Raw genomic sequence first — 27850 nt, 5'->3', positions numbered from 1 at the left:
AACTGATTGTATAAAAAAGTGAAAAGATTTCTGTTTTTTTGGCTAGAATTTGATAATTGCTCAGAATTAAAATTTCAAAATGTAATAGTTACTCAGGAAACCATTGTTCCACTAATACGGAGCTGTTTCCAAATCGTTCCCTTTGAATGGTTCTCAAGGCACATCCCTTCTGTTCTTCGAGGAAATGTTTTTCTCTCTTTGAAGATTTCATTTCTCAGAATTGGTTGATTCTAGGAACCTGTGAAGCTGTTGAACTTTGTTTCTCTAATTCTTTATTTGCATGACTGAAACAAACCCTTGGGTCGTTCAGCAGTAAACACACAGTTAATTGTTCGGTGGCTCTCCAAACATGTCGTATTCTTCACGGTTACACCCCAAACTGGGCTATTTCCGTTCAATAGGCAAGGACAAGGGTAATAGTTCAGAGTCCGAACTGTTTGGAGGGCTGACGCAAGTGTCATTTTCTCGGCGAGGGGTCGCGACAGCAGGTGCCGCGAGACCCAGTGACTCCCCTCCGAGGAATAGATAATGGGGGCCGGGAGGTGTGACGGGCGGCACCAGCAGGGCTGTTACTGACGCTGTTACTGACGCTGTCTGCGGCGGCGAGGGGCCGGAGGTCTTTCTGGGTGACATAACCGTAGGCAACGGCCCGCTGACGAGGGTCCTCCGTCACTGGCTTAGAAACCTATGGGGCTCAACTTGTGCCACTTAGAGAGGACGTGTCATTCACACCAGTGTGTGCAGACGTGTGCGTGCATGCGTGTTTGTGGGTGTGTGCCTCCATTAAGCGAGTGTTGACAGGCCCATTTGTTACGCCTGCTGTGGATCTCGTCTGATTTCATGCACTCTAAACAGGAAATAGACACTATTGTGTTCTAATGACTGCACAACCTTCTAACAAGTTAAACCCACGTATTAAACTGATACGTTTTATCACAACTTAAGGAACAATGTCATATCCGGTATCAAGAATTACTGTAAATGTATCTTCACACTGTTGGGCAACTTGGCAAATATGCGCCTATAATAACAATTCTACATCAATAGCAGCACGGTGACTTTCAGAGAATTACTCAAGCCACTGGGACACGTCCTCCGGGTTCTGTGAACTCAGGTAACACATTTCATGGCACTCCACCCCGTAGTCAATTAAAGACAAAAGTGTCTGCCTGTTGGTGGCCCTAATATAAAGTCAAATGACCACCAAATCAATAAGGTTTGTCCTCTGGGTACAATGAATGTCGGTACAGAACACCATCTGGATTGATCTGGTTGAGATATTTTTACTTGAACAAAAACATGCCAATAACGCCATAGAACCGGGTCATAACCATGCTTTAAATGTTTATATTCTCTGTGTACTAACCACCTTTTTTGTTTTGATTGAGGTCCGTAGTGTGACTCAATAGAGCGCACTCTCCAAACAGTGGAGAAAACTCAGAGGATGTGCTTACATTGTGGTTGATGTCACACAGCCAATGGTTCAAACAAGGTTGTGTGTTCTTGCACGTAGCCCGTGTTTGAACAGTGGCTGTACGTGCTCGTAGAGCGGTCAGCAAGCATTACGGGTCAGACTCAGTGCTTATCCAGCATGTGTGAACGGAGGAGAGGAAGGGGTACAAGAAGAGATAAAGGCGCTGCAGACATGTTTAACGTGGTGTGGAGACTGCATGTGGTGTTTTCTACAGACTCAGAGGTCAAAGGTCATACTGAACACGGTGACTCCAATGCAGGTATTTTCTTTCTCTTTTGTGTACACGTGTTTGCTCAATAATAAAAAGAACAATAATAACCCATCGTACATCAGTTATTACACGATGAGCTTTAGAGGTGCTGGTTATCACATTCTGTTCCACCCTGCTCTTCTCTTTGTGCTAAACAAAGCTAACCAGAGGAAGCCCTTTTCTTCCCATGATATTAATCGTCTCCAGTAGTACTTAGGTAATGTACTACTTATGATTTTGATTTATTTATAGTGGGGGATAAATATTGAACTAGTCTGGCTTTGCTTCAGGCTCTTGTACATTGATTCCTCTTGCGCCACATATAAAGCCTCAGGTTAAAGGGAAATAATTAAACTGTAATTTTGCAATTATTAACAGGAAAAACATTTAAAGGCTGAGAATAAACATGCACCAAACATATTTTCCAACACCATGAAGCAGTCAGAGGCCGGACTAAACTAACCTGATCACAGGCCAAATGGAAAACCTTAAATTGCATTTATAGTCTCTCTTGGGTGGAAGCATGTTGAAGGAGGTCATAGTGTTGTAATCAACTAAATGGAATCAAGATAAAATGCTTAAATATAAACATCTTTGTCCAATTTGACAATGAGGATTCTGTTAGTCATTATGAATATATTTCTACAGAGTAAATATTTTAGAGCAGTGTTGATTTGATTTTTTTGTTCGAAGAGGAATCATGAGTTTAAAGGCTGCAATTGTGGTTTAGTATTTATAACTTATACACTGTAACACGTTTCATGATTTACATGAAATCCTTGTTCATCTGCAATTTTACTGAATTGAAAAAGCCCATTTTGCGATTCACCTCTCACGTGTTTCACTGACATCACAAATCAAATCAAGAGACACAGCTGCCCTCTGGTTTGTGAGTTCGATGAACGTGTGCGTGTCACCCCGTGTGGGATCAATATTCACTGAGCTGTTTGTTCATTTTCTTCTCAGTAGGAATGATGGGTTGGTGAAAAAATCATTTTCTAGAAAGACAAAAAAAAAACTAAAGCTGTGAAGATTTAAAGGCAGTAAGGAATTAACCAAAAAAATGTAAATCACAGGACTCTCACAAAGAGAAAGAGGGGATTCATTTAATGAAATAAAGATCTTATCTTAACTATTCTTTGCGTAAGCGAGGGAATTCATATATTCACAAATAAATTGACCAGTCAACTGTGCTATTATTTGTGTTATTTAATTTTTGGTTTACATACAAATACACAACACAACCAGTTCGGTTGAATCATTTTCTTACCTGTGTTTAGTACTTTTTAATTTATTTTTCATCTGACCCCTTTTTCTTTGAAAGACATGGCCAGTGAAGCCTCTTAGAATTTCAATATTAGTATCATAAAGACAGATTCTGCCTGTCTGCTTTGAGGCACTGACTTGTACTGTAAGAAGAAAGAACGCCAGTCAGCCCTTTGAATTCCACTGAGCTCAGTGCTTTCACCAGGATTCAAATATTCAGTACAGTGCTGTCACCCTATGGTTGTTTGAAACACTACACATTATGATGACCACATGAGGACGTGAGGCCAGGAACAACTGACCACGGTGTGTCTGTATTATCACAATAAAGAAACTAAAGATCCAGGCTATGGACACAGCAAAATTCTTAAGAGTTCATTTTCCAGTGTTGAAGTGCAGAGTTGAAATCACACTAAAAAAAAGATTAAACTCTTGCAGGGTCAATATTACAAAAGAGCTGGAGTCATTATCCAGTGTCAAGATCAGATTCATTTGCAACACTTAGTAGAGTTAAACTAACTTTGATGGGTTTGAAATGTATGTGTACAGTGTCATGCTTCGTGGTGTAGGGCTTAAATCTACATTCTGTGGCACATGGATGGGTGAGGGTGCGCCTGGGAACCATGAGGTTGGTGGTTTGAACCCTGGCTGCTCCATGTCCCATGTCAAAGCGTCTCTGAGCAATACACCTAATCCCGAATTGCTCCTTGGGCTAAAATGTAAACACTGTGTGTCAAAAATGCTTTATTTTTGCTTGCAATGCAAGAAATCTGCTCTCAAAACAATTTTTTTGTTTGCATAATAAAGACACAAATCTACCTTCATTCAAATTGAATCTCACAGAGTGAATTTAACTCTCTGAAATTTGCTGTGTAAAAAGTATATGTAATAAAGGACATTGGTGATTGAGCACTGCAGGATCTACATGGAGAGACCCAGTATGGATAATACGGTTACACTCGCCATACATTGAATTGCAGAAGAAAAAACATAAACTAAAGTATATTTCAAAGTGGTTATACTTTTATTATGGAAATACTTACAAGGCCACACATTTCTGCAGCTACAAGGAGGACACGGTAAAATGTGTATTCTTTGAGCAAAAAAAAAACACCTTTTAAATGAGTAGACAAACATGTCTATTCATTAACTTTGAATGTATGTTATGTGTCCAGTATTCACATACAGCATGTGTTTCTACTGAACTGTGTGTAAATCCTTGCAGAGAACCTTGCTGACAACATTGAAAGTCGGGACCTTCACACAAAAAAATGGTTCCCAGACTCACACTGTGGAAACACACAAAATATTGGGATGAATACCAAATTCCCGTTGAGTAGAAGCTTTTCAGGAGGCCTGAACTGAGGTTTCTGCCTCACTGAGCCCAAAAACCTGAACTGAGCTGAAATCTCTTTGCAGTTGCAGTGAGATGGGGCGACATCTAGTGGCGGGACTGCAAAGTGCAACCAACTGAAACTTTTTATACACTACAGAAGACAGACTACATCCTTATATATCCAATGTATTCTAACAGATCCTCACTGTCCCTTACATGCAGCACCAAACCTGATAGTTTGCTGTGCTTTGCACTGTTTGCCAGAAGAACAAGTTTAATTTTGTCTTGATGAAAGTCAAACAGCTGCCAACATGAAGGGCCACAAGCAACATGACACCTTAAAGTTCCTTTCTTAACAGCAGCCTTTTTTCCTCTGAAGCAGGAAGCCGGCGGGCACAAAGGATGAAAGCGACAACTTTTCTGCATGCAATTTAATAGGTCAGCATGCCTTAATACCTAAAACAAGTGCTTCTTAGCTCAGTACCCAGAGACTGTTAACCAGGTTCGACTTCACTCCCTGATGTTCTGATCTGAAACTAACATCCAGCCGAACAACTGCACAGCGTCAGAACAGAATGGTGTTTTCTGACATGGGAAAACAAAACGGGTCCCTAGTCGTGTTCATTCTGTGGCATTTAAACCGGCCACCTTCTGCAAGGACGACATGAAGCCTCAAACCGTCTCTTCCGTCAGACCGGTCCGCTCGGGGCCATAGCTGCCGCTGAGGCTCAGGACCCCACACGCACGCACGCACTGTTGCTCATATCGAACTTATTGCTAATATAGTGTTATTTTGCAATTAAACAAAAAGGTCCATTCCATTGAGAAACTGGATTATCATTGCATTGCCTTGTAAGGAAAGAACGACTCTCTACCTCTGTGCTATGTGGTTGATATTATTTTGGAGCAGTCTGAATGTTATGTTATGTAATGTGATATTGAGGTGTTTTGTTTGATGGGGGTGTTTATTAATCGCTGTCACGAGAATTATCAAATTTCTGTCTTACAACTGCATGAAAAACTCAAATGTTACATTAGAATAAACGCGGCCCATTTAGGAAATGTCAAAGTCTGTGGTTGTAGAGACGTAAGCACGTTCCGTGTAACAATATAAATAACAGTTGTGTTTGTTCTTATTTACGGTTTTAATGGTTCAAACATATTCTTGGTTGGTGCCATGTGTTTAAAATAAATATCCAGGACATTACTCTGACGTTCCACTCCCAGAATGCTTAGTGATGTAAGAAATGGAGTTAAAGAAAACAAAATTACGACCTCCGTGCAATTGAATACGTCTATTAAGCAACTAAATAATGTATCATCATCAGTGTGCACATTTTGTTATTACTGTTTCCCATCAAGCATGGCCAGCATAGAAGAAAATAATTTAAGTTTTGTATTATCAGATACGATACATGAATCAGTCATGTTAAGTAAAAATGTGAAATTTAATGAGGTGAAAGTCATTTTCAGAAATCAAGAAAAAACGGTTCATCAATGCTGTCACAGCTTCAAAATCAGGTACCTTCCAATTATACCTACAATAGATCTGAAAGGGTACAAACATTAAAAAAAAAAAAAAATAGAAGAAGAAGAAAGACTAGGGATGGATACGGGGAGGGAAAGACAAGTAGTCATGGCTTGTGGTTCAGAATCGTCCAGAACGCTCTCTGTCTCTGGAGCGGCGTCTCTCACGGCCACCTCCGCCGCCGCCGCCTCTGTCCCCACCGCCCCTGTCACCGCCTCTGTCCCCGCCTCCTCCTCTGTCCCCGCCTCCTCCTCTGTCCCCGCCGCCGCCTCTGTCCCCGCCGCCGCCTCTGTCCCCGCCGCCGCCTCCCCGACCCCTGTCCCTGGAGCGAGAACGCCTCTCTCTCGATCGAGACCGAGACCTATGGCGGCTGTGGGAATTAAGGAGGAGTGATTGTTATTTTTCTTTTAGGTTTATTGAAGTTCCTGAATGTAAAAAATGTTTTTTAAAGAAGTGTTTGTACCCCTTCCTCCGGCGTCCGTAGAGCTCTCTCCTCAGCTCACGCGAGATGGGCTTCAGATGCATGAAGTTACAGAAGCCCCCACGAGTGCATTCCCTGTGGAGAGAGGGCGACGCCCATCAGTTACAGCACAGGGGAACCAGACTGATGGCTACTTTCTGTGCAGAAGCTTTGGTTCAGAACCTACAAATCACTGAGATGTTTGACCCACTGCTCATTGGAGGCCAATAAACAAGCCGTATAAACTTAATTACAACAGGACAAAAATGAAAGCAAAACGGACCACTGTTAATTAAATACTGTTGTTACATCAAAATAAATCTGTTATTTCCTTATTTGAAATGAGTGTTTTTATGAGAAAACCCTATAAACTATAACAAAGTAGCAGATTAAATTATTTTAGAGTCTGTTGCCTTGGTGACCAGCTGCTATAATCCAACAAAGGATTGATGTAACCAATATGAGTGACAACTGCTGTCAACATCTTATAACTACAATCATTTGTGTTACTAAGGTTAATTTTAATAATACAATCTGTAATTTGCTAATAATTTGAAGGTTTGTTTTTAAATGAGTGAAAGGAAATGGTTAATAGTGAATGTTTCAGTTCATAGACCTTTCAGAAATGGACTGAAGTTGGGGGTAAAACTGTATCTTATTAAATAAAAACAGATTTTGAAAAATGCAATTTGCAATTATGAAATAAGGACTAAATCACAATATATTGCACAATTAACATCTCTAAACTCTGCATACCACCAAACAGCAATATTATTGTATCACAAGTTCATTATGATATTGTGTCATGGCCTCTGGTGAGTCACACCCGTGTAGGGTTAGGTGTTAGGGTCATTACTCATCTTAAGGGCCGAGTGTTTCATTGGGCCTCGTTTCTTATAATCAGATTGTGATCTGCAGCACTCACCCCATTTCATACTGCCGACAGCAGGCTTCTCTGAAATCGGTGACGGGGGACAGCTCAGCATGGATAGGCTGTCCATTAAACCACCGATTATTCAGGTCTATCACGGCCTTCTCAGCATCCTCTTCGTAACGGAACTATATATAAAACATATTTTAGGTAAAATCCCAAGCCAAAAGACATTACACAAGTGGTTGCATGGCTTTTAGACTGAGACACCCACCTTCACATACACATTTCCTACTAGGTGGTCCCCGAGGTTGTCACATACGTTCATCTCCTCCACCTCTCCATACTTCTCCTCCATCTCAGTGAAGACTTCCTGAAAGTGAAGTGTTGCATAACGTGACTTATTTGCAATTGATGGAAGCTTGAGCAACAGTCCTTTGTTGAATGGATATAAAAATGTAACTTAAAAAACTTTCAACGAGCTTTCCCTGTTCCGTACCAGACAAAGAGTTGAAGTGAACCAGAACTACGGTGGGGATGTCAAAAAGTGATGCTGACCTTCCCTACATGGGATGTTCAGAACTTACCTCAAAGAACTCATCATAGTGCTCCTGCATCTCCATGTCACTGATGGCACCTAGTGGTTGAAAGAGAAGATGATTTATTTTAGAATTGATTCAATAAATCGGTTTATAAAAAAGAAAAGAAAAAGACGGTAAAAGCCTATCGCAACAACTTCAGTCTGGAAGGACCGTAACGGCCAAAGTCTCTACATAAATAAGTAATTTCTACTCATTTTCCGCGAAGAAGGCTTTTACTAACATATTGGTACATGTAAATATATTTGATCCCCCTTTACATCATATCAATACTCAGAAGACGGTATAGAGACACTCACAGGTGAGGCCATCAGCAGACTGGGCGCTGTTCTGGGGGTTCCGGTAGATGTTCAGGAGGGCAATTGTCTGAAAATAAATAAATCAAATTATTGGGATGATTTTATTGGATTTTAAAAAGTTGGTATTGACATACATTGATCTTTTTGGTACCGACTAAATCAGTCAAAAGATCAAAAAGCAATGAAAAGAAAATACCATATTTAGTTCGTAAAGCACAAAAGTAAGATTTCATATGCAACAAGAAAACTTTTTTTTTGCAATCCTATGTTGACCAGTACATAAAAATAAACCGTAAATGGAGCAGTTTCAGTGCTTTGTTTTGGTAAACTTGGGCCGTGCCGCTTCTGAATCCAAAAGCTTGGCCTGTGGTGTCAAAAAACCCTCAAAAGCAACACTGCTCTTCCCCGGGACCTGAAGCGCAAGGCCGACCCGAGTGCTGTTCTCTTAATTCAAAGTTTGTTAATATAAAAAGAATTGATAGTCTAAAATTGCAACAAATGCACTCCTGTAGTTTCCCAGCAAGACAGCCAACAAGCCAATTACTGGAATGAAATATCTGAAGTCATTATTGCCTGCCTGTAAGCCAAATATTTCAAAAATGGATACAATATGTGAAAGTACATTGTAATAGCTGGAACACTACAAATTGACATGACATTTGACCTCTTCATTTCACCCATCCTAAGTATTTAGATTGTTGTGAGATACCTGGGGGCAACTTGTTTTATGTGGTTTGTGTTTTTACTTCTTAAGGACACTTCACAGGTAACAGTAGGGGTTGAGTATCAAACAATCCGCACTCCAACCATTGAGCCACTGCCCAGACATTTTCAGACCTAAATCCTGCCATAATTTGCAATTAGAAAAATATTGCTGACGTATTTTGGGACACCATAGACAAAAACAAATTTACAATCTTACCTGGCTGAATGTCGGCTTATTGTGTAATCTGGAGCAGCGGTCGCCATGTCGACAAGCTCCAATTTTGAAATAAAAGGAGCAATTGACCCTGGGGAAAAAGTGAGAACACTGTGGATGAGGAAAAAATAAAGACTTTATTGCCTCTATTGTTGCAGGGATAGTCTCCATTTTGCTTGCACGAGGTTTAAGATAATAAATCGATTAAAAAGAAAGTTTTGAAATGAAATCCATTTCAATCGAAGATATTGAATGCATCAACAAAGTGTGTTGGGTCTTTTGCCATTCATCACATTTGATTTAATTTTGGCTGGGTTGAGCACCATTCATTTTCAGTGGTATAGATAATTTCAGAGAAACGAAGAGTCGACCACATAAGGTACCCTCCAAGACCACATTCATTCATACGTGTTATTTACGTGGCTAACGACTAGAGTAGTAGTAGTAGTAGTAGTAGTACTACTACTAGAGAAGTGCCAGAAGAAAAAAAAACATCTTGACCAGTTCCATAGAAAATGAACGTATTTTGATGAGCACCAGTTTGTTTCTTTATTTACACCCAAATTCACCTTATTCTATTGCAGTGTTTTTGGATCTTAAAAATAAAATTGCTGACCCACGTTGATTCCAAAAACCGTTATCGGTTACGTTATAGTAACAGTTCCCGAATTTAAACGGGATGACGTCACAATTCTGGATGGGTTGGGATTTTTAAGAGTTGTTCATGTAACGTTATTTCATTATTTACGTTGTGCTATCTCGGGTCATAGGAATAACTTTTTTTAATGAGTATAGTTCCCCTTTAGTTCGCATTATAGCAGCGTGAGAAGCCTGCTTCGTTAGTGGCAAACGTTACCCGTGTATTTCGCACGGAAACAAAGGTTTCTATGGTTTTCGTACAATGCAAACTATAGTTAGCTAAAGCACCGTTAATTGGTGATTCGCAAATCCGTTTAAATTATATGTAGGGTGTAGAGTGATTCATTTTAATTCAAAAGTCACACGTATTTTTCAGGCCAAATCGCACCGCTCCGGACCCCGATGTGGAGGCTAACAGTCGCAGCGCGGTATTTTACAAACGCTAGCTAGCGTGCTCTCGCTAGCTTAGCTGTCGGTCGCCGGAGCCGGTGTACCGTTCCCTGCTGTAGACGGGGATCCCCGCTGAGTACAGTGCTACTAGTCAGACTGGACATAAGCAGAACAATATAACACAAATGTGGAAAAATAAACTAAATAAACGTGAACTACTTACTTATCTTTCTCTGTCCCAAAAATGGACGCCAGGTACTCTGCCATCTTGGCTCGCCTGTGCTCAAGCTGCAGCAACACCGACAAGACATCCGTCTCGTCTCCTTCAGAATAAATGTATAATCTACAAATAGAGAAACAGCGTTTTCTGATCAAATTGAGACAAACTTTTACAACTAACAATATGAAGCTCGTATGTAAAAAATAAAATAAACATTTCACTTATGATGTTGTATTTGAAGTTATGCTCATATATATATACTTACATACATATATATTAGGAAATATTTATATATGTTGTATAGATGCTAAAGGTTTAAACTTTGTTTTTATCTTCTTAAAAATATTTTTTTTTCTTTATTTGCCCAATGAAAAGTATGTGGAAAGCAAAGGAAAAACTGGAGGCCAAATCCATCCAAAAGCATACATGTCCAATAAAGCTGTCTGCAAATGTGTTGGTTAGTCCAGCATGTCCACTGTACTGGTCTTATGAGTTAAATAGAAACACATACGATTTCCCTATCACTACCCTCCCACTATCATTGAAACTACTATTATGGTAAAATAAAAATATTTCTCTACGATTCAATTTATCTATGAAAACGTGTATTGTTTCGTAAATCATTAAACCTTCGTTGAATGATTTACGTTTGTGAAAAAAGCTTCCTTGATTTCAGTTCTTCATGAGAAGTCGCGGAACGTGAGATATCAAACGTCCTAATCATTTGTGCTTTCAAATGACCAATACTTTATTCTGAAGGCAGGAAACAATAACCGGAAATTTGTAAATACCATCATCCACATGTCATTTCCGTCTTTAGCGTGACTTTCGAGATAAGAGTTGCATTCATACTGTACCTACACACGTGTAGCATCCCCGACCTCGAAACCCTTTAGTTAAAAAGTAAATCACGATTACAATGTTGTATTTAAACGTGGAAATATGAACTTATTTGAGGAAAATTCTTATTGCCACTAAGTGATACATTTTAAAAAGTGGACATTAAAACTCTGATTAAAGCATAAAATATACTAATGTTGCCATAGGATTAAAATTATCTTTATTACTCACCGCAACTTACAATATTTACGCAGTATTGTATTCCATTGTTTTAGAAAGTGATCCGCAGGGATCTACTATGTATATCTATGGGAATTAGATATTTAAAAATATTTTGGGTCAAAAGGTTAAAGCCACAAACAATACATATTTATTTTCCCAGATAGGTTTATTAGGAAACACATTTCTGCTTTTAACTTGAGACAATTCAATTCAAGGGTTAAAAACATGACAACATGCAAATGATGTACAAAACGAGGCCCTGCTCAATATCTGTTTGTTGTTGGCTATACAGCAGATTATGATTCCAGAAACCCACAAGTCGAGATGATGTATATTGAAGGAAGAGCTTCTTAGTAGATAGCCATATGTTCGTTTTTGTCTCTGAAATTTACAGAACGCCTTTATAAAAACTTGGGAAAGGGGGACTGCCTTGAAAGCCACATCTTGAACCTCACACACAGATACTGAATGGGGCCTGCACAGTAATGTTAAGGAAGGCGGTGGGTAAGTTTTCGTACCTTCAATAATGATTACTGTGCTGCGCGAACAGGGAACAATGTTGTGGGTAATGTGTTAGTGATGGGCTGAATGGAGACACACACCTCGCTTTGTTGCTAGTAATCAAAACACTTTATTTCAAACTACTGGCCTGCTCTTACAATCTGTATACGTTTTATTTTCAATTGAACAGCAAAATGATGATATCAAAACAAAATGTGTCAGCGGAGGAAACATCAAATGTTAGGTACACGGTGGGATTATTGACAGTTATTTTGTTAAACAACTGAAGAGACGGTAATTTTAACAAATAACTACCATCAGATTTAAATTTGATGTGCAAACCTAATTAATTAAACACTTAGGTTGATACCTTGGACAAGTTCACAAGTTTACCTTTTCGCATAGAAGTTTTGGGGTCGCGTTAACGTGTTTCCAGTTAGTCTCCGCCCCTCCTCAGACTGTGTGTAGTTGACCAAAAACTTGCATGATACGACTCGACTGTGAGTTTTGACTGCTTCTCTACCACAGTTTTAACATTATTCTATCTATCTTCTGAGGCCGACGTTTAAAGAGGTACGGATGTGTTTGAGATACGTATAGTTTCCCTTTTTTGGAAGGAAGAAAGTACGGAAGTCGTGGAAATACTGTGGCTCAGTTGATCGCGATTGGAACCCTTCCCGCTATTTTGTGGCTAACTAACTAGCTCGCGTTAGCTGTTGTTGATCACTTAGCTTCTTCGGGAGAGGCCGGCTACCATCGAGCTAGCTAGTCGTCTAAAACACACTCACGGAGCGAACTTCCGCTACGGCTAGGCTAACGCTGGTTAACACCGCTTCTCGGGGGACTTCCTCTTTAATCTTATAAACACCCGTCAGGTTTGAGGAGGGAAAAAGCAACAAACTCTCAAGTCAGCGCCGCAGCAGAAGTGTGTTAGCCTGTGCGCTAACAGAGGTAAAGCGGACGGCTGCCGTGGCACCAGTCACCGGATCCAGCCTGAAAACACGGTGCGTTACACATCCAGAGACGATTAAACAAAATCGGTCTTTTACTCCACGCTGGTCTGGCTGGCTTCAGCTGCTATTTAGCTGGGTGGTCCCGTGTCTTTTTTTTGCCGCGTCGCAAGCTGGAGTTGTTTTTATTTTTTCCACGGAAGCTTGTGTCGCATTCATCGCGGCTGCTCTCGGAAGTCTCGTACTCTGTAAACCTTAGCCAGGATTTCCGGCTCCTTTCCATTTGCCCTATGCTGTTTTGTTTCCGTTTATTCTATTTCCGTTTTAAAAGTTTTCTACGCGCAGATTTAAAGTGTGCTTTCTTGCTAAACGTGAATTGAAGTCACGAAGCGCGATGTTTCACGGGGGGCTTGTGCACCGGGATCGACCGTTGTGTGACGGGCTGCCTCGCCCCGCGGGGCTTTCCTTTGCGAAAACAGTAGCTAACTTGCTTCGGTGTCGAGCACATCCAGTGCACCGACACGTGTGGCCCGATGAACACATTTCACTTTTATTTGTTCCTACGACGTGTGTTTATGGTTTCTGAATACGTTTGGTTACTCGTTTTGGTGACTTTGGCCTAGCAGTTGGCCTCAACGTGCCAAAGCCTCGCCCTCGAGTTGGCTAACGTTAGCAGTGGGCTCAGTCCGAGAGGAGTCGAGGCTGGAAGGCCTTTATTGGAGAAAAAGCCCAATTGCAGTTGCACCCACATTTACACACATGAGATGAAATAATCTCTATAGTTGGGACAATGATGTTTTCAACTTTTTTAGATGTCCTCTAAGTGGTTTTATGCTACTAAACTTTCCAACTGCAGGATAAGTGCAGTGAGCGTGTAGCCATTTAAGGACCGTGCAGTGTTATGCACATTCAGTATGGTGAAAAACAGACATTCATGTCAACTTTGTATTTATGTTGTATTGCCATTTTTGGGTTTCTTTACTGGCATTGGAGGACGTCACCTTTGGCCTCTAAAAAGTGAAATAGTTTGATGTTAAGTTGTTACAAACAGCACATGTATTGTGTTGAATGGAATTAAGCTCACAAAATGAGTGTATTACCACCCTTATAATGCAATAGCGCTTTTAATTTAGGGCCCTCCCTAACATGTTTTAGTCATTGTCGGTTAATAACTGTTTTAAAGTCATTCAAATGGTTTGGTTGAAGACGAGGATAAGAATTACAGTTTGGATAAAACACATTTTTCATTACTTTCTCACAGTTTGGCTCTGTGTATAAAGCAGAATGTCTAAAAGTGAACAAGAAGAGATGATAGAGATCGAGATCGATGAACGGGAGAAACAGGCATGTCTGGAGGAAGGGTAAGCTACATAACATTGACTTTAAACTGCATGCTCTTGCAAATAATTCACATTTAAATACATTTTCCGTTCTCTTTATTTCCAAATAGTGTCGAGGAGCAGACCATCACTGCATCAGACTTGATTCAACAAGATATCGACATAAATGAGCCCATTGGCAACTTAAAGAAGCTTTTGGAGCCCCGTATCCAAATTTCACTGGATGCATACGATATTTGCTTGCAGGACATTCAGGTTACAATGTGCACATAAATCAAAGATTTATTTTTGGTGCAGAGTTGCCTCTCGTTTGAGCTCTGAATCAACACTGTTGTTTTCCTCCTTGTAGCTTCACCCTGACCACAGCCTCTTCGACCAGGGAGTAAAGACAGATGGCACCGTGCAGCTCAGCCTGCAAATAATAACCAAACAAGGTAATGACAGGATGCTTCACAGGTCCGAAAAGTAAAAGTTTTATATATGGTGTTGTCCAAACTCAAAGTGCCACATTCCCCCCCTCATCCAGGTGAGGAGAAGTTGAACATCTTGGAAATCGTGAAGCCGGTGGAAACGGTAGAGGTGGTGATCGATCCAGATGCGGCGGGAGAGGAGGGCACTATGGTGGAGGAGGGCCAACTCATCGCTGTGGAGCGATCGGGCCTCTCGGACGAGACGTCGGAGCAAGTTACACGCTGGGCCGCAGCACTTGAAGGCTACCGCAAAGAGCAGGTTCGCCTGGGCATCCCATACGGTGAGGACAACTATAGATAAGATAGTTATGTTATACAGCCATCTTTAATACGGTAACAAGTAAATGGGATTGTGTGTGATACCCCTCTCTTGATCCTCAGATCCTGTGCTCTGGTCAGCTGACCAGGTGATCCACTGGGCCGTGTGGGTAATGAAAGAGTTCAACATCGACGAGATGGAAATCGGTAGCATTCACATCCCGGGTCGGGATCTGTGCTTATTCAGCCAGGACGAGTTTCTTCAGAAGGTGCCCAACGGAGAGATTCTCTGGAGTCATCTGGAACTTCTGCGCAAATGTGAGTCACATAAAGGTGTTTTAGGAGCCTTATGTGTCAAGACAAAGGCCAAAGTTGCATCTTCTTTCTATTATGGCGGGATGAATTGGTCCTAACTTTTTTGTATATATTTCAGATGTGTTGGCGAGCCAGGACCAGTCTGGAGGGGACGCTACCGTCACTATTGATCAACGTAAGCGCTGGATTGAAAAGTCCATGTAGACACTGTCTGCTCAGAACTACATTATGCCTATTATTTGTTCTGATGAAACACAGAAGTGTTGTATCAGCCTACAGGAGAGTGATAAAGAGCAAAGCTAGACCTTGAAAACATGTATTATAAATAGAAAAGCTCATTTTGATCATTGATGTTCCATTTTTCTTTAACTTTGCTTCTCTGTATCTCCAGCTGTGCATATAATCCCAGCTCAAGTGAGCACACCCACTGTCGTGAAGGTGTTGAAGCATAACCGCGGCCCCAGAACTCCCCGTATATCTGGAGGAGAAGAGCGCAGCTCGCCCGGTAACCGCACAGGTAGTACTCCCTTAGTAACACCTTCGACGGTCACTTCAGTTTTTTATGTAATTTATCTGACAGAAGGATCTCAAATGTGAAATATTTCTTAATGTGAAATATTTCTTGCTTTCTTTGTGTTGGGTGATTGTAAAATTCATCCTGAACAAATTAATATTTATAATTTATCTCATTTTATACAAATGTAAGTTTTCTCGCACTAAATGCTGTGTTTCTCTGTTGCCAGGCAACAACGGCCAGATCCAGCTCTGGCAGTTCTTGCTGGAGCTGCTGACGGACAAGGATGCGAGAGACTGCATCTCCTGGGTGGGCGAGGAGGGCGAGTTCAAACTCAACCAGCCGGAGCTTGTGGCACAGAAATGGGGCCAGCGCAAGAACAAGCCCACCATGAACTACGAGAAACTCAGCAGAGCCCTCAGGTCGGTTTCTGTCATTAAATAGAATAATAATCATACTGTTGGGAGTTTATTTGGGATTCATGCAGCGAGATTCTCACTTTCACATTCTCATTTAGGTACTACTATGACGGGGACATGATCAGCAAGGTGCAGGGCAAGCGCTTCGTTTACAAGTTTGTGTGTGACCTGAGAACTCTGATCGGCTACAGTGCCGCCGAGCTCAACAACCTGGTGACCGACTGTGAACAGAAGAAGCTGGCTCGCATGCAGATGCACGGCATCGGACAGCCCATCACCACAGTGACGCTGGCCACCACGCTTGAAAAAGAAAGTTAAAGGAGGTCGCATTAAAGCACCCTCAGGCTGCCAAAGTTTGCTTTTCACCACTGACTGGAAAAAAAAAAAAACTCTGCTTTTTCCTTTTTGGACACAGGGGTGTCCATCAGGATCCGAAATGCAAGGCTGATCCCCGATCAGCATGGATTATCAACTTTATCATTCTCTTAACAGTTTGGAAGTTTTACAGAGGCAGGTTTTTTCTTTTTCTTTAACTCTAACGAATGTGGTGGGCGAATGTGAGAAATGTTTTGCATCTTACTGAATGCGTGAATGAGTGAGTGAAACATTGACTGTAGTTTAGGATCATTTCCACTGTATATACCCGTGTCATGTTTTTGATAGCCACCAGGACAAGTGTATTTTCATACTTTCCATTAATAGAAGACCTGTTTTGTATTTTATTTAGTGTCTGTTCCCCAAATGGCTGGACCCTTTTTTGTCCACTAGAGGGAATAAAGTGGCAAGCTTTTTTCTACGTCTGCGATTCTGTCTTTTCATCGGACTATTTAAAGTAATTACATTACTTTAATCCTTGTTTTGAATTAAAGAATTATAGTAGCAGATTCAGAAGGACAAACAGAACAAGATTTACGTACATTCAAAATTTTATTCATGATATACAGAGTGTAGAAAGCTTTGTCTTACTCTAAGCAAATGGTTCATTTAACTACACACCAAGGAAGGTCTGAATCAATGGGGTGGGGGGAAGGTTTAAATGTAAGCATCCAAAGACACCCAGACTGAAGATTGATACAAATTTTAAACATTCACCTGATTAAGAGCTTAAGTTAGTATTTGTACACATGTGAGTGTAATGTGCAGAGAGGTGATATGTCGTTTCTGTGGTATAAAAGTACAATAAGCATGTCACATTCATGTACTGGAGGTGGTGTTAACTTAATTGTGCTCATCCTCCCCTGTGCTGATGGCAATGGTTCACCTCTAATGGAGGACTTAAAATACTTTATGATATGGGGGCAAAGAAATCCACCACTTGACAAACCACTTCCAAATATGGAAGATGTAGAAAAATAGACTGCGGATGCAATATTTGATGATGGAATGTATTGAAGAGGACAAAAAGTTAGATCTCTGAACGCCTGACAAGTCATTTCAAGCATACACTGTACAAAATAGATGACACAGCCAGAAAGAGGGTAAACAGACATATGAGGGCTAGAAAGCAAGAATGAAAAAGGACGTGAACAAGACTAAAAGAGAGGCTGATTTTCCTAATTAAAGTGGGCTGTTGAAAGCGGGCTCTCCAATCTTATTTACAATCAAGAGAATGGAATGATGAATCTGGAATTATACACTTTCAGAAAACCTCCATCCTAAAGTTTGACCTCCTCGTTGTGCAGCAACAGCGTGAATCGTCATCGAGGACATAAACGGCAAAAAAATTGGTGATCACGCTTAAATGAAAAGAGTGCATAGAACGCAAACTAACAAAATAGTCCTCCTTTTGGATACCATTACACTTCATATATTACACACAGAGCATTAAGCCCATGCAGCTGACACAACAGAGAAGCATGGGGGTGAGCGCAACAAGCCGAGATTCCGTTAAAGCGAGTCTGTGGGACATCAAAGCAGACCAGGTTCTGAATATGAGTTTTCTTCTCCATATCACAAGATCACAAAGAAGACGCAAGGGAAATGTACAATCTCGCTAAAATATCTAATAAGAGGACACTCCGCTGAACCTTAACTTACTGAATCTGTCAATCAATATTGCCATGCACTACATATACTTACAGCTAATCTCTGTCTTAATATATTACACATACAAAATAAAAATAAATCAGAAAACAAAAACATTCAATATGCTTAAACTTTTACATACTTTGATAATGTTTAGTTTTTCTGCATATTTTTCTACTTTTTTGTAAAACAAACCTGAAATAGTTGGGCTCCAATTGTGCAAAGGGCCTCTTTGTGTGTGTGTGTGTGTGTGTGTGCGTGCGTGTCTGAAAGAAGAGGAGGGTGGGGGCCGGGAATTAAACTGCTTGGATTTACATGTTGACGGTTTCTGCTTCGGGACTTCATATCAATCATCACCAGGTTTTCTTTTCCAGTACAAACATTTTGAAGTTTTGGTTGCGATTGGCTGAAATGTGCAGGTGAAACAGGTGTACCTTTGTCAGATCAATTGCAGTTAAATACAAGCTCATGTGTTGGTCTTTGCCATCTGGGGATTTAATGCTCATTTTACCTTTGGCACAAAAACTGTTAAAAGATTTCACTTATCTTTTTTGTCAAAAAAGCATAACAATTTTGCAGCACTCTTCACACCTTTCCTTGGCCCTGAAAATGAGGAAGCAGGAGCTGAGCGCAAGGACCAGAATGGAACCTACGAGGGGAGAGTGAGCGGTCACGTCTGGGGGGGAAATGTGGACCGGCGGCTCTTTAGTTCTGCATCTGCTCGAAGAATTTGTAGGTGGGATTCTCGTAGCCATTCTGCTGCATTTTGGCCAGATGACGCTCCTCTGGTGTCACAGCTGCGTCCACCTACCAAAATAAAAGTAGATCGGTAAGGCAATGTGTTTTTCCTACTTAATGTTGACAAACAAATGAATACACTTTGCTCCATTCCACTTAAAAGCTTTACCTCAATTACTCCGTGATGAATAGAAGTATACTGTTTCTTCCTCAGCATCACCAAAGTAATGACAATGATAGTTGCTATGACAACCCCGCCGACCATAAGTCCAATAATGGCACCTTTGTTGGACCCCACATCCTCAGCAAAAAATACCTGCCATTGAGAACAAAAACTAAACTTGTGCACAAAGCAAAGACAACAACTCAGGACTGTAACTTCATTACAAAATGTGTTTTCGTACCAGTTTTTGATGGTAAACCTCATAACCAGCACTTTGCCTCTCTTCACTCTCCATCCGCACTTCTGCCTTCACCGCAGATACTGAAATAAGATACACAAAAAAAACGTAATCAAAAGCCATTGACTTTGTCATGAGGAAATTGTCCTTCATAGGATAATATACTTTGTCCATTAGGATCCTATAAACAGAAGTGACAGGTATTTGCAACAGAGATATAAGTGATATGGGCAATAAAGATCACAGCCAAATCCTGATAATACAAGATACAACATTTAAGAAGTCGTTAAAGCCAAGCTCTCAAATATTTAGTTTAACACTGAATGGAAACATTTCTTTCGTTTCTTTTCGTGTTTACAAGAAAAATCCAAAAGGTAAACTCAACTGATTTTCGTAAGAGTCTGTTATGAAACGGTTATTAGCAGACACAAGGTACCTGATCGCACCCTCGCACTCACCAGGTCGTGTGGGGTGTCCTCTGTCTGGAATTGGACGAGCATCAACGGGCTCAACTGCAGGGGGGGATCACACATGGAAAATTCCAAAGTCAAGTTGACATCCACATTCCACATACATTTCATGATACTCAAACATATCTTAGTACGGAGTTGTTTTTTGTGTTACCGTGGTTTTCTGTGTTGGGCTGGTTGAAGCTCTCGGGGTGGATGAATCCCAGTCGGTCCAGGCCGGGGTCCATCGGAGCAGAGCTGTAGGTCTGATCAGGCATCAGCGCGTCGTTACCGTAGCTCACCCTGCCGTTCACCTGCAACACACACAGCACCATTCTTTTATTTGATAACCCCATCTAATCCAGATGAGTATTTTGTTTTGTGACTGCTGGTTTCTTCCTCCCATCAACGTGCCGGTAGGGCCGCAAGCACTGAACAACAGCTCTAATGGCAAAAGCATCTCCTGCAAACGGCTAAAGAAGGCTAAAAGAAAATACCTAATCGGTTGTTGGCCACATTTTCGGCATTTGCCGTGTATGAAGACATACAGACTGAAATAGCCAATATGTCATAATACACTAAATCTAAAATGACATTGTCCCCAAGCTTATGAATTAAACTCTTCCTTCCCCCCCCACCCAGCAAGAAGGCACAGTTCCCATGGGCCAACCTCCATAAACAGGTGAGTGAGTGCAACTGGACTCACCCGCCTGTCGCTCTGCAGTGAAGAGACTTGCTGCGACAGCTCCGACTGAACTCTCTGCATTATAACAGCTGGCAAGGAAAAGGAAAAAAGAGTGAGCGAGATTGATGCAGGATGAAGATGATGGGTGGGACGGAGGGAGAAACGGCGTGTCCTGACTACTGAAGTGACAAACTAACAGTAGTAGATCAGCACTACAAGAGGTTGTGAGGGAACACTAAGTTAGGACTGCACATGAAGTCTTGATTGGACAGTATTCCATAACAAGCTCATCTCTCCTTAAAAGTAAACGGACAGAGGAAGGATGATAGTACGAGAAGCTGAAACCATTTATGCATACACATTTTCTCTTGACAAACTAATCAATTAATATACTTTTAGTCTTTTAAGTGTATAGAACACAGACCTTAACTTAAAACAAAATCGTATAAATAGACACTTACAGACTTGGCTTTGGATCTCATTCGCCACTTTGGGCACTTTGTAGAGCAGATCAACGGACTGATTCATCCTCTCATCAATCACACGTAGGTGGGTCAAAACCTAAAAAAAGTCAACCAGTTACGGTTTGATTTCATTTCAGGCCGTACTAACAATTCACGAATATCGTCATTTTAAAATCATTCAACGCATTAAAATATTTGAAACCGCTAAAAGCTTTTTCGACTGTGCGCATGTGGAGTCGAGTACCTGAGGTCGGATCTGTGCGGCCTTCTTGGGATCAACGGTGCGGACGTGTTCATAATGTTTCAGCGTGTGCTGCCTATCCTTCTGCTCGGCACGGACGTACTTCTTCAGCAGACTCAACACCTGACGAGGCTGGACATGACGTCATCAAAACAGATATTTAGTCCATAAATGCTTTGTTATGCTTCCTGCCGGCTGTGACTGCAGGAACATGAGACAGCTGTGATTTGGCTCTAGGCTACAAAAAATACAAACACACGACTTCTTGCAACAGCTTGGTTTTCAATCAAAAGTCCAGATATGGACATGGTTGTGGGGTTGTGGGCGTACCCGTGGAGGATTGGCCTGAAGGGAACCGAGGTACGTTTCTAGAGCCAGGCGTCGGCGGCTGTTGAGCAGAGCCTCCACCCGGGCCATGTGAGTTTCCACCAGCTGCTGCCTCTCTCCTGCGGCCTCCCGCTCCAGAGCCTCCACCCTCTCCTGGAAGTGCTGCAAATACGGTACGATGCACCCAGAAGTGTTATTTACCATAGAGAAAGTTGGAGGAAACTATTATGTTTGCTGAAATTATTTTGATACGTCGATAATGTATGCATTTATGTACACAAAATGTATATGATAAAAATCTATTAAAATCAATTCTACAGCATAAAAGAGTTGACTCATAGTCATCTATAAATTTATCCAATACAAAGTAATGCATAAAACCCCATTTGCCTGGTAGTGTGTATGCATCTACAGCGAGAAGAGCAATGACTTTGTAATCTGAAGCTCGAAGTGCCATATGAGGTTTTAAAATAATAAAGAAAGTTGTCAAAATCCTTATTGATACATCTCGATCCAACAATACTGGTGGCTTTTCATTGATTTTGGCCTAGATATTGGAACTATTCTCACAACAATCAACGTAGAAATGAACAAATGCTGTTGAAATGCAAAAAGAAGTGGAGATTTGTGTCCTACCTGGATGACAGCTTTCTTGTCAGCACGGGGAAGGTTCTTAGCCTGCCTCTCAGCCTCCTCCCAATCCCTCATCACCTGGAAACGAAGCGCCACACACAAACCAAACCAAATGTAGGCCTTGTCTCGTCATGTCAGACATTTGGACAGCTTGAATAGCCAATATACAGGCAATATCCCAGACAAGCATACCTGGGACATCTTTTCACGGTGTTTGGCCTCAAGGCTTTCCTTGGCCTTCTGGAAGTCAGGGTGCTCGCTTTCCTCCCCTGGAGATTCGAGGTACCGATCTACGGCGTCTGGAGGACTGGGGGCCACGGTGGGCACTGGAGGAGATCAAAGAGTCAGGAATCAAACGCAGAGCACTCAGGGTAGTTAAGAGGATGCATGAAACGTAAATGCAGGTGAAAAAGCATTTATCCCAGTGCCTCCGAAACACACATGGCATTCTACAGAGGCAAGACAGACAACAGTCACCAATGAAAATCCATGTGATGTGTGCCATGTGTTACATCCAGATTGTTTGAATAGAGAGACAAATCCGGGTTTAGAAGAAACGCCAATCATCAGGGCACAAAGGGTGATTGGTTTTCCAGTCCAAGTGCATGTGTCCTTATTTAATGTGGGCGCATTGAGATAAGATGGAAAAGTGCAGAGTCAGGATAAGGGCAGCGATTGCACCACTGAGGAGTATGGGTAGAAACAACAAATCAACCCATCCATTACCTTTTTGTGACACCCTCCCCCATTCACACTCTCACTGTCACCGGTATCATACTGCAACACGCAGCTGCTTAGAACATATTTATGACATCCTCAGAGCCACAGCTGGCAGGTCAGATATTAAAGAGCTGCAGAAAGAGACCTTCCTACTGCAAAACATGCAGACAAACGTGTGTGTGTGTGTGTGGAAATCCATGCCGACACACACTGACATTCAACGCTTAGTAATATTTACGCTGCATCGTCCACATGCTGGAAAGAGTATCAGTTAGGGTTGAAATTATGAAATTTGTAATTAAATGGATTTGAAGTAAATCCCTGGTAGGGTATCATGGCCGCTTTCCACAATATAAACTACTGATTTATAATGACTTGTCGTCAATTGAGAATTCTACGGCTAAGAATATTCCATTTATGGACAAAAAAATCAAATGAATGTAATAAACGGCTGATACAACATCTGTATCGGTTTAGTCAAAGCCTGATATAGTCCTCCATTGTTGTCAAGAAACCAATAAATCACTACAACTTATCATTTTTATCTTTATCTATATTTACTCCTGTTTGAATAATATTAGCTGACATCTACAGTCAGATTTTTTAGGTCTGGATCACATTTTATAATAATGCAATCATATATATGCAAACGATATGTTTTTATCCTGCTTAGAAAACAAGACTCCACACAAGACGGGCAAACAAATCCACTCATCGGAGCTCAAATTGGCTAAAAGCCATCAGACACTTGGGAAAGGGAGAGGCAGGAAAAGTGAATGAGACGGAAACATCTGCAGAAGCCTGGGGACAGGAATCAGGCTCGTGGCGGGGTAAACATCACGGTTTAGACGGCTCCGGCCCTGGGACTTACACGAGCTGCTGCAGACAGCTAGGCAGTACTCCTCCGAATCAAAGTTATTCCTGTTGCCCCCACAGCCCCCAAACAAGAAGGGAACACAGCGGCCCTTCTCAGGCAGGAAGTACCAACGCTCCAGCATGGCATGACAGGGGCCTGACTCAGCAGGAGCCCAACAAACGGCTGAGATATGTACACACAGGCAAAAGCAAATTAAATGTCAAATTTAAATGAACGGAAAATATGAGCTAGTAAAGTAATCAACAAACACATGACAAATAACCCCAAAATAAATACAAATTAACAAAAGGGGTGCATGCGCTTCATTTCTTACCTCGAACCACTTCCTCAACTGATTCGGTGGTGGTGGTAGTGGTGGTTGTCATGGCGATATTGGCATTGCGCTCATCGCTATCCCGTTCATCGATCACGTCGTTGTCGTCGCCCTCCTCATCTTCATTATCATCTCTGTCTCCACCTCCATTGTCATCCCTTTCAAAAGTGTCTTCTTCGTCATCACCATCATCTTCTTCGTCGTCATCGTCGTCGTCATCCTCAGCAGTCACGGCCTCTGGTGCTGCCGGGTGTGGCATGCTGCAGGGAGAGCGTCTAGATCAGTCCATGTCTCATCAGTGATGTGTCCGTCATGCTGGATGAATGTGTGCGAGTGACGATACCTGTTGTCGGAGTATTCGGCCTCAGCTCCACCCCACCAGACGTCTGACTCCTCCCCTTCTGGCGCTGTGCTGTCTGGGTCTCGCTCAGCCTCTGCCGGGCAGCAGACAAACTCTACCCCTCGGAAACGATCAATACCACATGGCAACAGCATCCCGTAGTCATGGAGATTCATGGAGCGGTCTCCACAGGACTAAAAAAAAAACAGGCAATAATCATGACTTCCTACAGCACTATACAAAGAGAAAATAAAACCGCGCAGCATTCGATAAGGTCATAAGGTTATGATGATGTGAGATGCGAGAGCTTATTGTGGTAAACCTCTGTGACTGGAGATAAGGAGAAAAGCCCAGAAATAATACCTTGGCTTTGATGCACAGATTATAATCATAATAATAATTATATATTTTTTTTTTTTAAGAAGTGGATATTGTGATATTGAATGCTGTGGTGGCCTCACCTCTTTGGCCACAGTGTGCCAGTGCAGATGGCTCTCACACTGGTCCATGCGCTCCTGGTGCAGAAACTTGCACTTGTCAGGCACGAGCAGGGCGTCGCTCACAAACTCCCCAACTGCAACATGAACATTCCTTTGCACATTACAGGTTCTGTGTATATCCATTATCAACTGTACAGAAAAGCGTGCATGGTAAAATGCAACTATATCACCAAAACCAATTACCCAGGCAGCGGTATGGGACCACAATGTGTGTGTGACTGCGGCATTGTTTGCGGCCTTTCTTGCACCAGTTCTGGATGCTGACGGGCTGGTTGGCCTCCACAACATTTGTAATCTGCATCTCTGGGTACACCTGGGGAAAAGTGAGTGATTTTGTTGGTGGTTCTACATACATTAGCAGTGTCTTCCTGTCTACTGTCTGTGTATCTATCGCTCTCTCAATGCATGGCAGTCTTCCTGAGTTTGGATACCTCTTGGCAGTACTGCAGGATTCCCTCTTTGGTGCCGACGCAGCTCTTTGTGCCCGAGAGGTCAGACTCCCATTTGCCACTCTGCACATTGATGTGCATGTTGAGCTTCCCGCAGAACATGGCCACCTGGGGCTCCGTTAGCAAACCCATGGAGTCATCAGCGGGCACCTGGACGAGGGAAAAAGAAGATGATGGTACTAGATTGGCTAAAGTATAACTAAGCCATTAAGATCTCCTGATGCAGCTTGTGTATAATTAGCAATCCTGCACATACATCTGTCTTGATACTAGGATTAGTCAATTATAGTGTTAAAGGCCTCTTTGACTATGATATTGCAGCAGGTAGAAATTTATATATAAATAAACAGAGGAATTTGCAACTAATACTTATTGAACATTGCAAGCTATTAAAAATATATAAAAGAATAACAAGGAATTGAACTGAACTGAATTCTTTCAAATGAACTTCCAAAAGGATGTTGGATAGCGGTCTGCATTTATTATTTTCCCATCTTTTTTGTCGGTGGAAATAATCGGAGATCCAATGTGTTGCGTTCTGGGCCTTGAATTGTTCTGGCAGCTATCAACTAGACAGATGCCACGCGATAACATTCAAACCATCTGCTGACAAACTAATTACGAATTATGGCTTCATGATGTTTTCTTTTGAAGATCGAATTGATATTTGTCTCCTTTGAGTTCGGTCATCACCTTAGCTCATTGTACCATGTCATCCATGTTTTAGTTCTAGTTGTGGCTAGCTTAAAATGGAAAGGAAAAAAAGGTGTTAACCTGCCAACCCGTGCTTTAAATTGCACTGGTCTGAGTACCAGTCAATGGGCACTAGCAAAAGTCCTTTAATCGAGTGTTGTTGAAAACAATACACAGATATATCAAGCCAGGTACAAAGCTACCTTGTTTCTATGGTCGCTAGTATCGTATTACACTGGGACAACCAGTCAAACCTGGTCTTCTGAGAAAAAGCTTTTAAAAAATCACGTGACTGAAGTGTAGCGTTGCAGCAGGTCATCACATCGGCGTGTTGTAGTGCAAGCCTGTTGTGTAAGCACATCTACATGTTCTCTGCAGCACCCATGGGTTAGTTTTTTCAGAGTAGTGTCTCCATAACTTATTTGCAATTCTAAATGTTGCATGGAATGAAAACGTCGATGCATGCATCGGTTTTTGTATTAAGCATTGTCGACCCGGATTGTCCTATTTCCAGCTGATCCTAAGCGGTTTGGTGTGTCTCCCTCTCCCTGCACAGCACCAGAAGCAAGCAGCAGGCGCCATCTTGCTCGTGTCAAACTGAAAAGGAAAAAAGGGCTGCATCTTTGTTTGTTTTTTCCATTCTCCTGAGCAACTCTGCAGCTGTGACGTTGGTCGAACGTTAGTCGAAGTGGGCCAGGTCGACGCAGTAGCACTGCGAATTAGCAAAGCTAAAAAAAATTGCATTAGGGGGCTTAACTTCCAACCATGTGTGCTGGAAGTGCTGCGGTTGTCAGCTATAGCTGGTGTTTTGATGTTACCTATTTCCAACCGTCACCCTTTGAAAAGGACGAACCGCAGACCGACCACTAGAAGACAAACTGACTGCACACGACGTTGTTAGCAACGAGCAGCTACCGTTACCATGCCAATCCGTGTCCTATTCTGGAAAAGGCGAACATTGGCGTTGGCCCTTAGAGACCGTGGCCAGTGCGTTGGTCTGGTGAATTAACGTAACGTCAGCAATCTAACATCTACATCGACAACAGCGATTGATTACAACAAGTCGCAGAATGATAAACTGATTTTCTTTTCTTCCATCCCTGAACCCATCAAAACATGTCCGACACCATAGGGCGAAGCTGTCAATCACTGACATCTAACGGAAGGCATTGGAAGCATCAGGGATAATATTCGGTTTGCTAATTCTACCCAGTAAATCTGTTCAAAAAAAGCTGTTTTCCATGTTGAAAGAACAAGATGTTCAAAATTGTCACGGGGAAAAAACTGATCCCGTTACTGGATGGGACAAAGAGCGGGCCCTTAGCCCCGGTTACCGGGATATCTCCGGTGGCCGCACGGCCCCGTGTTACCAGCGGAACGCGTTAATCTCCGTTGGAACAGTTATTTTTTAACGTCTTTAATCAGATTGGACCCGACGGTGCGGCGCTGCGGTGGGTTCGATGGCCGCTGTGGCCACAGGCCCCCGCAGACCAGCAAAGCCAGGGAACGGCTCACCGACTGCCCCCCTCACACAGCTAGGATTTCCTCCGCCGGTACGTCGCTCACCTCGGATGAAAGCGTCAAGGTCGCCACCAGTAACAGCAAGAACGCCGTAAACTCCCCCATGTCGTCCTCCCGGTATCCAACACCCTCGTTATGTTCCCGATTTTCCCGTTGGAATTGGAAATGTCAACGCAGGCAATAATGTGTGTCGACTCCGGCGGCGGTTGCAGTGTTCGGATCCCGATGATCCCTCCGTGTTATGCTCTCGGTGGTGGCCGTGCTGATCGGCGGCGCGGAGGGAGCGCGTCTGACTGCGTGTGCGCGCTTTCACGGCAAGCTAATTGCATAGTGTAACCTTAGAGCCTCTGCCAATAATATTGTGTCCTTGTATACGTTTACAAATAATTATGTT

The 27850-nt window shown here is 42.1% G+C and overlaps 3 protein-coding genes across 6 annotated transcripts; 1 reads left to right on the top strand and 2 right to left on the bottom strand.

Annotated features, from left to right (window-relative positions):
• Positions 1–5753: 5753 nt before the first annotated feature.
• On the bottom strand, positions 5754–10374 carry u2af1 (U2 small nuclear RNA auxiliary factor 1). Its single transcript, XM_062565068.1, has 8 exons — positions 10255–10374; positions 9006–9093; positions 8084–8150; positions 7773–7822; positions 7460–7558; positions 7240–7373; positions 6318–6410; positions 5754–6224 (listed from the first exon to the last, which is right to left on the bottom strand). Exons 1-8 carry the CDS (start codon positions 10296–10298, stop codon positions 5975–5977), a joined length of 825 nt encoding a protein of 274 aa, XP_062421052.1. The 5' UTR covers positions 10299–10374; the 3' UTR covers positions 5754–5974.
• Positions 10375–11459: 1085 nt separating this feature from the next.
• Positions 11460–16880, top strand: gabpa (GA binding protein transcription factor subunit alpha). 3 transcript variants are annotated; one of them, XM_037489309.2, is made up of 10 exons: positions 11460–11817; positions 14026–14125; positions 14215–14359; positions 14454–14538; positions 14631–14855; positions 14956–15150; positions 15266–15322; positions 15539–15664; positions 15891–16083; positions 16179–16880. In XM_037489309.2, exons 2-10 carry the CDS (start codon positions 14049–14051, stop codon positions 16396–16398), a joined length of 1323 nt encoding a protein of 440 aa, XP_037345206.1. In that variant the 5' UTR covers positions 11460–11817; positions 14026–14048; the 3' UTR covers positions 16399–16880. The 3 variants fall into 3 exon arrangements, with proteins under 3 accessions (XP_037345206.1, XP_037345202.1, XP_037345203.1); XM_037489305.2 differs by lacking the exon at positions 11460–11817 and adding an exon at positions 12269–12387; XM_037489306.2 differs by lacking the exon at positions 11460–11817 and adding an exon at positions 12404–12818.
• Positions 16881–16994: 114 nt separating this feature from the next.
• appb (amyloid beta (A4) precursor protein b) lies at positions 16995–27815 on the bottom strand. Of its 2 annotated transcripts, XM_037489303.2 has the most exons (18): positions 27502–27815; positions 25225–25392; positions 24977–25106; positions 24755–24867; positions 24297–24487; positions 23954–24213; positions 23635–23802; positions 22236–22369; positions 22047–22121; positions 21414–21572; positions 21087–21215; positions 20840–20939; positions 20400–20467; positions 19869–20007; positions 19703–19756; positions 19248–19327; positions 19013–19159; positions 16995–18912 (listed from the first exon to the last, which is right to left on the bottom strand). In XM_037489303.2, exons 1-18 carry the CDS (start codon positions 27559–27561, stop codon positions 18811–18813), a joined length of 2277 nt encoding a protein of 758 aa, XP_037345200.2. In that variant the 5' UTR covers positions 27562–27815; the 3' UTR covers positions 16995–18810. The 2 variants fall into 2 exon arrangements, with proteins under 2 accessions (XP_037345200.2, XP_037345201.2); XM_037489304.2 differs by lacking the exon at positions 23635–23802 and having other exon boundaries at positions 27502–27805.
• Between the last annotated feature and the right edge of the window lie 35 nt (positions 27816–27850).

This window comes from Pungitius pungitius, chromosome 10 (genome assembly GCF_949316345.1).
Source record: "Pungitius pungitius chromosome 10, fPunPun2.1, whole genome shotgun sequence".
Lineage (NCBI taxonomy): Eukaryota > Metazoa > Chordata > Actinopteri > Perciformes > Gasterosteidae > Pungitius > Pungitius pungitius.
The sequence above is the reverse complement of the archived record's forward strand: the minus strand, read 5'-3'. Positions and strand labels throughout refer to the sequence as shown.